Below are 10788 nucleotides of genomic sequence, written 5' to 3' on the forward strand. Positions count from 1 at the left end.
TCTATTGAGTTCCATCCAATATGGATTTGTATGTTTTTATTTTCAATGCTTCATGCTTAATTGAGGTAGTCCTTCTTAGGATCTATGATCTTCTTAATGTGTATTTTGCCTTATGTTCCTCCCTTCACCACTTATGAGGACTTGTGATCTTTGTAATGCCAATTCTTCATTATGTCCCTCTAGAGCTTCACGAGAGACAACATTACATGCCAATATTTATGCAAGTCAACCTTGAGGATAATTTACATGTGAAACAAGGATGGTAGGCAATGAAATTGACTATTTTATTATCTCTGTCTAATGCATTAATGCTAGTATCTATCCAGGTCAGCATTGAGGATAATTTATGAGAAGCTACATGTGAAATGTGGTTTTTATAGCCAATGAAATTGAGCACTTTATTGCTATATTGTGAGATGTTATTGGTTAGATACTAGAGGTAGGAATTTACATACACTATGAGGCAAATTAATAAGCAAGATTAAGCTTGTAGGTGAACAATAAGAAGGGATGACAAGAAGGAAAAGGCTTTTTATTTTTATTTTTTTTTTTTTTTTGGGGGGGGGGGGAGGTGGATCGGCCACAAAGCTCTCCCATGGGAAAGAATAACCCACCAAAGAGTCACCACACGGAGAGTGTTATACGCTTCACTAAAGTCATCACTAAAGGATCCATGAGCATCAAATTAGCACTCTTAGCATGATTAAGAGTTCTTATAAAGTCATCACTAAAGGATCCATGAGCATCAAATTAGCACTCTTAGCATGATTAAGAGTTCTTATAAAGTCACAACCATGATCAAGGGGCAAAACACATATGTGATATTTAAGCTTAATGTATGTCCTAAGAGTAAAAGAAAGTATTTTTATTTTCTACACTCTCTCTCACACATGTATAAAGGGGTGCTCTTAACTTTGATTGATCAATTTGGCATGTTTGAAAGACACATAGTTACCCTTTCATATTATCTTTCCCTCCACCAACTACAAGGCTTCTAAAAGGTACTATTCAATTTAATTCATTAGCGTTGATCTTTCTGTCTCTCTCTCTCTCTCTCTCTCTCTCACACACACACACACACACACACACACACGGATGCCGTTTGGTGATGAAGCACTTTAGAGAGTGCACACATATGTATGCACGATGGGCATGGCACACACACTCACATTCTATGCTCTATCAACTTAGAGATGTGGACCTTTGCGTGTGTCTATCTTCTCTCTCTCTCTCTCTCTCTCACACACACACACACACACACACACACACACACCCACCCTCCTAACTGTTTAATCCATGAGTTTTGGATGGTCATCGGTTGGTTGGTGTGCGTGTACACACAAGTCTTCTAGGAAGTACTCTTTAATTGCATCTCTTAAAACTAAAAAAAATCATTCAATCCATTAATTCATTACTGGAAAGCTCCTCTCACACACCCCTCCCGCTTTACTCTCTCCTCTATCTCTCTAACACACACCATGCACATTGCATACATTCCCTATTCTCTCTCTCTCTCTCTCTCTCTCACACACACACACACACGCCCCTATTATTGCCAGGCCCCCCACCCCTTTTATTATTCCAGGGGGGTGGGTCGCGGGTGAATTGACTTTCGATTCTCATTCACTTGCCGGGTCCTCGTTTCATTACGGCAAGGTTGAATCGCAAGGCCAACGTTGAACAAAGCAGATCGGACGGTGGGAGTCTGCCTTCTTACAGGAAGTCGCGAGTGCCACGGGTCATACACGCTCTGGAGTCTGGAGTCTGAACATGCTGCGAGACCTGGAGGCTGTCATTGACAACCCTAAAGAGTCAAGACCAGCTGTTACCCACTAGTCCTAGCAGCTACTGTGTGGCAGAATGTGTGCTCGGATTGATTCGTCTGGCACGGTAAATTGTTGGCATGACACACACATTATTTAACATGAAGGTGTACTCCCTCTGCTTTCTCTAGTTTAACATGTGGCATGTGCAGTAGCAGGAACAGCTTTTTGGCACAGGGAAGTGAAAGAGCCAGAGCCAAAGCCAAAAGCAGAAAGCATATGGTGTAGAGCGCTTTCTGAGCCCAACTCGAGGATCTCAGCTCTAATGGCGGAAGTGGCCCGAAGCGGTAATTGTCCAGATTAGTATTGGACCAAATCACGCCCAATAATTTGATCAGAAGGGCTGCCACTTCGCACCAGATCTGCTGCCCTAATATCAAAGCAAAAGTTGGGCACAGCCACAAAACTGCATCTGCACGCTTTGTGGGCTCATTTGAGGAGGAGTTAAAACTGTTACCCCTTTGCCGTTACCGCCCTTTGCCTTGTAGAACGCCTTTGCTTGAAGAATCGTCTCCTTCAACACGAGAAAATTCATTCTTCTTCAAGCTGAAGATTTGAAATTTTAGCAGCCTGCTTTTTGTCCATTTGGACTTTTCTCTACACCGGAGTATACCCTCTTGTCCACAGTATGGAAGGCACCACTCAAGCCCCACAGCCAACCATGGATCCCAACTTCAGCACATCTTCTCTTGAAAGGTAAGTGATATACACAGCTATCAGTCTACACACAATATTTGTTAAAATGCACCATGTGTAAGCATGCAGTCTCCAAGCAAGCTTCTCAAGTTCCTTGTATATAAACCCCCCGTGCCCCTCCAAAACCCTTTTCCAAGATCTTCCACAAGAGGGTAGGAGGAGTTAGTTACTATCTCCGTGCCATATAGTCAGGTGGTGCCTGGTCTAGAAATAAGGTTGATCTCTACATTCTTCGGTGAATTTCACCTAGGGCATATTCCACCACAACAAAAGTAGGGGAATTTGCCAACCCATGCATTTTGGCAGGCTGTGCACATCACAGTGCAGGTTAAGTGGATAGGATACCTTGTTGCAGCATGTACTGCAACACCTTACATCCCTAGCTGACCATAGCCATGCACTCCTTGAAGGTGTAGGGAACATGCGCCCTTGGTTTGATGAGGGGGAGCAGGTGTCAAAAAGTAACTGTGCCAGCTGTGGTACTTTGGGATCGAAACACACAGCAACATCTGGCTTTAGAGAAAAATGTCATATCGAGACCACTTTTGTATATCATATACAGGGCACGTTGCAAGTGCATTCTTATTTGTAGATTCGTTGATGATTCTGAATTTATCCACAGGAGGCCGTCGGGCGAAGACCCAGCAGCTATGACAATTGAATTCCTTCGTGCACGTCTGCTGTCCGAGCGATCAGTGTCAAAAGCTGCCCGACAGAGGGCACAGCAGTTGGCCAAGAAGGTTCGTAAACTTCCAATGTCTTAATATAATCCTTAGAGTTTTTATTTGCAGAGGTGGAACTCATATTGCTTCCTGCTTTTGCCAGGTTGTGGAGCTTGAGCAACGATTAGATTTTGAAATTCAACTTCAGAAAAAGCTAGAAGCAGCCAGGTTGGAGGTCCTGTCTAAGTACAGAGCCGAACTTAGTGTGGAGTATAGTGATTTTTTTGCCTCAAGCTTTGGGGAAGGTGGTTTTGCTAGATTTTCAAGGGAAGAAAGTCTCAATGAGCCTCCCAGACCCGGAACTCACAACATCAATGAGGGCTTTTTGCAGTACACTCCTGATGAAGATGAGGAAGGCTTGTCCATCAGCAGGACGGAGCATCTTGATAGGAGTGATTCTTCCAGGCAGTTGAGTCACGAGGAAACAAATGAAGATGATGAAGAAACTGATCATTCGGGAAGAGAGAAGGGGATTTTGGCTTGGGGGAGACGAAAAGGTTCAAGAAAGCTGCAAGACAAGGAGTTTGGATATGGGACTGATTGGCTAGGGAGGAGTATTTCACAGAGGTCGTTTGCATCTGTTGATGGGGAATCACCACGGAAGAGATGGGTTGGGAAGTCAGTGCGTCAGATCAGGATAAAGGAGAGCAGGTAAATTTATACTGTGAGTGAAAGGTGGTGTTGTTGATTGGATGAATGCTCTAGTTGAACTTCTTCCTAGTTGTGTTAGAAAAAATAGGAATCGTCTTGTGGTTACTCGAAAGTATGTAAAGCCTCTTGGAAAAAAAGGCCTTCAACTATAATGATTTTGGCAGAAATCTTTCGGAACAAATTAGGTTAGCTATTCTCAGTAGACCTTGTCACAGCAATAATAAGTTTATCACCTTTGTTGATAATTATATGTGACATATAGTTACAGCTGATAGCTCTATTCTTCTTTGTGTTTCTTAAAAGGAGATCTTTGCAAGAGGTACTCAATTCGCCTTATCTTCTCCAAAGAACTCTTCTCCTTTCAAGGCCATTCGGAAGGGGATCGGCAATTTAAGTAGAAGCCTTAGAAGTAAAAGGTGTTCTATGCATGGAGTGTGGAGAAGCCCCATGAAAAGTGAATCTAGTTTATTCAACTCAGCCTTTTCAAGTGATGAAGCTTCTCTACCTAAGTTTCACCCTGATTGTTGTCATTTTCTACTTAGACAAATACTCAAATGATTTCGTTATCACTTGTAAAGACTTTTAAATCATTCGTACCCTAGTTGCATATAGAGCACCAAAATGTTTGCAAGTTGTTCAGTTTTAGTTGTAACTTGAGGCTTGTTTATCTTTATGGAGTGTGGAAATTCCATAAGAACCCTAAGAATCCAAGACTCGTAGCTTCAGCTTGTAAGACCTCATATAAAGGGGTGTTTCTAAGTGGTTAAGCTTTTGCTTCAAAGCAATGTTAGCCACTGTCTATGAGCTTTGGAATAACCTACTAAGAGAGGCCGATGTCCCAACTGAAATAAGCTGGATCTTGAAGGATTTTGTTGGAGTTATTCCAGTTATAAAAGTCTTCAATTCCTCTTTTAGTGTAGATGATGACAAGGCCACACCTCTTTCTCTTCAAACTTTTGACTTTGCCACTCTGTAAATGAAATCTTGTACTAAAAAACCCTTCAAGTCAAGCATTTGGTTACAGACTTGAGGATGACAGATGTAGATTTTTGCGAGTTTAAAATCAGCTTTACTTGACAGAAGAATGAAAAGGATGATGTCAAACCCTTCAAGTCAAGCATTTGGTTACAAACTTTAGGATGACAGATGTAGAGCTTTGCGAGTTTAAAATCAGCTTTACTGGACAGAAGAATGAAAAGGATGATGTAGACTGAAACCTTGAAGATGTCACTTATTGGGTAGATTCTTACTAGATGACCTGTTTATATCTGTGTTTCAGCAAACAGTTGGAGTTCCTATGGGTTCTGATTGTTTGCTTTCCTTTTCATGTATGAATTTGGATATGCAACGTTTAATTACCTTTAACACCTGTCCTATTATATTCTTCATACACACACTGTCATGGTTTCCATGAGGCATACATACTTCATGTGTGGATGGGAAGCCATGATTATGGACCTTTTTTATGTACATAGGCATGATATGGGGCTTAGTTCATAGCCTTGGGCATGGGTGCTTTTAGCAATAAGTTTGAAAAGGTTGGGAAGTATATAAGTCAATGAAAAAGGGCCTAATCACAATAAACACTGACTAATCATTTTGAAAATACATCTTCTTGTAAAGAGCAAGCTTCAATGGCAACCTTGCCCATGTGGAACTCTGCATAAATGGTTTCATTCATTCCCTCTCTTGCCCTCCTTCCTTTCAGTGGTATGAGAGCTCGTCTTTGATCCATCTCTTCGCTTTCGTTCATTTTTTCCTAATTTCAGAAATTTCTAGAAATTTATGCAATTTTCGTGATGTTTCAAAACCCTGGACTGCTTTCATGCTTCCCAAACATTAGTGTGGCTATCTTGAGCTTCTTTGGGGCATTTTGTGCAAGTTCTAAACCCTAGAAGACAACTTGACCATGAGAGCTACTTCAAGAGTTGATTCTCAAAGTTGGCGACCTCCATATAGCCCTAAGAACATAGAAATTGTGGCGCCTTCATAATGGTGTGAGAGAGACGAGCTTCCATTTGATGTGCAAGAAGGCCTCAAATAAGCTTATGGTGAGTGTTTGGGCTCCCTACAAGCTTCAATGGTTTGATTCACGGCTATGATCTGGTTTCTTGCAAGAAAATTAGGTCTTCTTGAGTATTTTTCTTGATCTTGCTTGCACATGTATAAGTGATGGCAAAAATCTATGCTCCTCATGGCTTCTAGCTCAAACCATAGCAAGAGGTATGAAGAATTTTCAAGATTGTGGACAAGATTTGCTTGATTCAAGCATTTTCATAAGATCTTGGAAGCATTGCGAAGATTCAAGCCATTTTTTGCTTTTTCCTTCTTCCTTGCATAAAACCCTAGCCATGGGGTGTGTAAGTGAGCATTAGGAACTTGAGATCTTGCAAAGCTTCAAGCATTTGCAAGCATCTTCTATACCCCGGAAAAGAAGATCAAAGAAAGTGTTCAGGGACAGGGCATGAAGGGATAGGGGACAGGATGGAACAGATGCATGGACTTGCAGAATAAAGAATTTCGCTACTTGCAGAGCTTCAACCTTGTTCGTAGTAGGAACAAAATGTGTCATCTTAGATAATCTATCCACAATGACAAAGAGAGCATTAAAACGTTTCCTCGTTCTGGGTAAACCCATAATGAAATCCATGGAAATACTTTGCTATTTCCTCTCTGGAATAGACAACGGATGTAACAATCTCGGCGACTTCACACGCTCGAATTTAGTAACCTGACACTACACTGTAAACAATGTGCCACATAATGATTAACATGTTTCTTTAATTGTGGCCACCAGTAGAAACGTTTAATGAGCTCAATTGTTTTTTTAATTCTCGGGTGCGCAGAACAAGGACTCTCATGACATTCTCGAGTCACTAATACCCTCAAATTATGAGTCCGAAACGCATATCTTGTCGTTCCTCTCGAGAATCACATTCTCAATGGTAAATCTACGTTTACCAGACAGAAACCACCATGACTAATGAAGGTTTATCAGGCATCTCCACCTTCGTTTCGGAAGGTAGTTTTTTGGGAATTCAGGGCGCAGCGTGTGTGAACACCTTCTCATGAGAGGATAGGATAGGTGTGCCATGTGTCGTCAGTTAAGTGTCTGTGCATGATTTCTATGGGTCAAAAGGTAGCCTACAAAAGCATGTACTTGTGAAGGGATTTACATATTAATCAATCAACCACCATTGAGTCCTGCAATAATCTCTCCCTTTGAGATTGTCACATCTCTCTCTCTCTCTCTCTCTCTCTCTCTCTCTCTCTACACACACACACACACACACACCCCATGGTTATCTTTAATCCACCATAAGCCTCTGGCCCTGTGTAGCTCTAATACCAATAGGAATGCCATGCCTCTACAGCCCCTCTAGCTACGCCGTATCCATAGAGTAGAACAGAGACGCTAGGTTAGAGCTGCCACCTAGGCAATCCATGAAATCTGCCAGCTCGTCAACATAAAGCTCAAATAGTATGGGAACAGCCCTGTTTCACTCCAATTGTGCTGTGTACTGGCTCTAATGGGCCTTGCTTTGTACCTACCCAACCAGCGACCTCCTTATAGAAGTGTGACCTTGCTCTGTGTGTGTGTGTGTGAGAGAGAGAGAGAGAGAGAGAGCCCTCAATAAATTTCTGACATTATGCAGGCCGTATGATACAAATTTTGAGGAAGAACGTGGACAGACTCAAGATCCTGAGGATCTTGATGGTAAGAGTACTCATCCAGATGGTATCAAAGAGAGCCTTCACTGTGAAGATGAGAGAGACACGGAGGTGGAGAGAGTGCTTGAACGCCAGGCAGAGCTTATTGAGCAGTTCGAAGCAGAAGAGAATGCCCAAAGAGCATGGGAGGCGAAGTTCAAAGAGCAGAAAGCTCTGGCTAACAACGAAACTGTAGAGGTGATGATTCAGTTTTAAACTCCTGCGTGTCAGCAAGCTAAGGCACCTTGAGTTTGCGAACCCAATAAAATCATATGAGTTTTCAAGCTTGGCTGTGCAGGTCCTCCACGCCTTTGTTTCTTGTTTTGATGAATGTGTTTTTTTTTTCAACTGCAGGGTATCTCTGAGAGTGAAGTAGGAAGTACTCTGGAGACCTTAGCAGATGAGCAGTGTGTGAAGGAAGGAGTATGGTGTAAGGGTGATGCTGCCAAGGTGGTTGAAGCCGAGCGAGTATTGCCAAGTCAGCTTGTCAACGAGGTTTCCACCCGGTATTTGAGAAAAGTTCATCCTGATGATTGCCATAGTGAAAGCCCAGATGCCATGCAAGATGGATTGGTTCAGTCTCAGATGGTGTCACAAGATGTGAGTGGTGCTGAGAGTTGGGGGGGTACTGCCGAAAGTGAAGCTTCTTCTGATGCTAACCAAAGTATTATTGATAACATGGCATCGAAAGAGAAGCCACCAGAAGAAAGGCTGTTAGGGATTGATGAGGAAGCTGAGCACAAGTTAAATATAGAGAGTGTTGGTGACATGCCAGCAGAGACTGATTTACCTGATAAAGTTGCTAGGGTGCAAGCGTCAGTGTCTTCAGTGAACACATCATCCGGGATTTCAAAGGAAGAAGCCTCGCAAGATCAGGTCTCCACGATTACCAATGTTGATGAAAAAGAGCATGCAAGAGACTCTTTTGTGGAAGGCGGGAAACCAGAACGATACAGGAAACATCTGTCCTCCAGTTTCAGATTTACTGTTTTTGCAGATGATGAGCCAGTCACAAGCAGCTCTCCTCAGATGCCAAGTTTTGCAGCTTGTAAGGAAGATACAGATATGGAAGAGCAATATAGGGGCAGCCAAAAGGAAGTAGTAGTCTTAAAGGGGGATATGGACAAAAATTCTACAAGGCTTTTCACAGCTCCTGAACAACCGCTTGGGGTCAACCAAACCGGCTGCCACCACCAGAACTATCACGTCTCCACGACAGCTTTAATCGAGCATGGTATCAGCATGGGCCTCCCTATTGTTTCTGACAATAGCACTCTTTCTAGACAAGACACAAGATCACAAGAAGAATCAAGGGCAACTGTACTGGTGGAAGGGATGGCCCGAAGAGAAAGGCAATCTTCATTGGTCGGTGAAGATGGCCCAATGGATGGCTTTTCTAGCCATGCTTCCTCAGACAACCTGATAAAGGACTCCATTTGGGAAGAGGTTTTGAAAAGAAGAACAAGACTGCAAGGTGTACAGGATCTGAAACCTGGACTAACCAGAAACGTTGCCGATTTCCCACCACATCTGGAATTCCATATGCAACAAATGCAATATGCATCACCAAACCGGGACAGGCCAAATTTCAATAGTCTCTCTTTGCTTCAAGGCAACAGGTCTGGCATCCCTGTCCCCACGTCCCAGGTGAATGCTCATGAAGATACAACCTTGAGGAACCATCGTAAGTCCGTAGATGGTGGTTTTGACAGGGTAGCAGATGTTCTAAGGGCTCTGCAGATAGCAAAGCATCAGGTTCAGAGCTCAAATGAGGAAGCAACACTATTGGCTGGTCTGGATGCTGCTTACAGGAGTGGTTACGATGGCAGAGACGCTTTCCACACGGAGCCCCCTGGTTTCCCACCTGTCTACCTGGCCCCACCACAGTACATTTCTCCGGCACCATACTTGCCCCGAGGTCTGAGTCCTTACACACCCAATAGGCAAGGATGGGGTGATGCAGCAGGAGGTTCTGGAGTAGGCTCATCAAGACAGCCATCCATCAATGCACTATATGCCTCCAGGATGGCTGAACCACGGAATCTCTGGCTGCCACCGCCGCCACCACCACCACTACCACAAGGTGTCTACAACAGCAACTTTTATGACTATGATACAAGGCAGAACAGGTGAAATGGCAAAAGTGAAGGTATCAAAGTGGAATGCAATTCACTATGAATCACAGCCAGGGAATGAAGTGGTTTGCCGTCATCATGCTGCATGCAGTTACACTGCGATTTGCCATGGATTTCAATGTGGAAATCCTCAAGGGAGGGGTTGGGAATTTCAACCTGTACTTGTGTGTGCACAATCTATGTGAATACTCAACTGTTGTAATGATATTGAATTATACCCTTGTGACACTTGGGCATAGTAGTAGTACTAATTGTTCTTTTGACGCCTATCCTCAATGGTTTCAAGAAATAAAGGCTCGTGCTTCTGAATCGCTCCGTAAATGCTTAAAGTTTTTGTTTGGTGTCGGTGGCAGGCCCTTGCCCTGATTGGCTATTGCACCATGCTGCTCACACGGAATTCTCACCTGCACATCTAAATATATGATTATTATGATATGTAACCCACAACAAAAAACAAAAAATTTCTCTTGCTTTTCAACTCAATTCCATTTTTGTATGGCACTGTCAAAAAAGTTCTTGTCATCCATGAGCAAGCAACTTTCAAACCTTAGGCTTTGATCACCCTAGACACTGGCCACATGAGTTCGTAGCTTTGGTTGTAATGCCAGCAAGTGCAGATTGTCTCTAGGGGACTTGATGAATAAGGGATTGGCCATTCCTGCCAGGAATGTGCTGTCACCCACATGCCCAGCAAAAGCAGGAATTCTTCAGACTGATGGAACCTGTGAAGTGATGTAGCTCTGATGTCAGATGTTTGTGTGCGGATATTGCTGGCTTGTAAGCATCCTTAGCAATAATAAGAAGAACAAGGGCACACATTAATTTTAGGGAAGAGAAATCTGGTACACACTAAGCTGCCACCATCAATTTGAATTCTGCAGCTTGCTGATGTTATCAATTAAAGTGCAATACTACCCTCCAAGGGAGCTATGACTCATGACAATCAAAGCCCTCTTGCAAATCAACAAAGATGCAAGTGATTCTGGTGAGCTTCGTTACCTTCATGGTGATGATGGTCCTTTGGGCCTTGATCAATTTACACAAAAGGAT

At 43.0% G+C, this 10788-nt stretch overlaps 1 protein-coding gene across 2 annotated transcripts; it reads left to right on the forward strand.

Moving 5' to 3' along the window:
• The first annotated feature begins 1405 nt into the window (after positions 1 to 1405).
• Positions 1406 to 10047, forward strand: LOC147642482 (uncharacterized). Of its 2 annotated transcripts, none has more exons than XM_086806962.1 (6): positions 1406 to 1890; positions 1976 to 2519; positions 3142 to 3259; positions 3345 to 3892; positions 7549 to 7801; positions 7958 to 10047. In XM_086806962.1, the coding sequence occupies exons 2-6, from the start codon at positions 2452 to 2454 to the stop codon at positions 9734 to 9736; spliced, it is 2766 nt and encodes a 921-aa protein (XP_086663088.1). In that variant the 5' UTR covers positions 1406 to 1890; positions 1976 to 2451; the 3' UTR covers positions 9737 to 10047. The 2 variants fall into 2 exon arrangements, with proteins under 2 accessions (XP_086663088.1, XP_086663093.1); XM_086806967.1 differs by having other exon boundaries at positions 1742 to 1890; positions 1982 to 2519.
• Positions 10048 to 10788: the final 741 nt, after the last annotated feature.

This window comes from Cibotium barometz, chromosome 1 (genome assembly GCF_041138505.1).
Source record: "Cibotium barometz isolate CiBa-2024 chromosome 1, ASM4113850v1, whole genome shotgun sequence".
Classification (NCBI taxonomy): domain Eukaryota; kingdom Viridiplantae; phylum Streptophyta; class Polypodiopsida; order Cyatheales; family Cibotiaceae; genus Cibotium; species Cibotium barometz.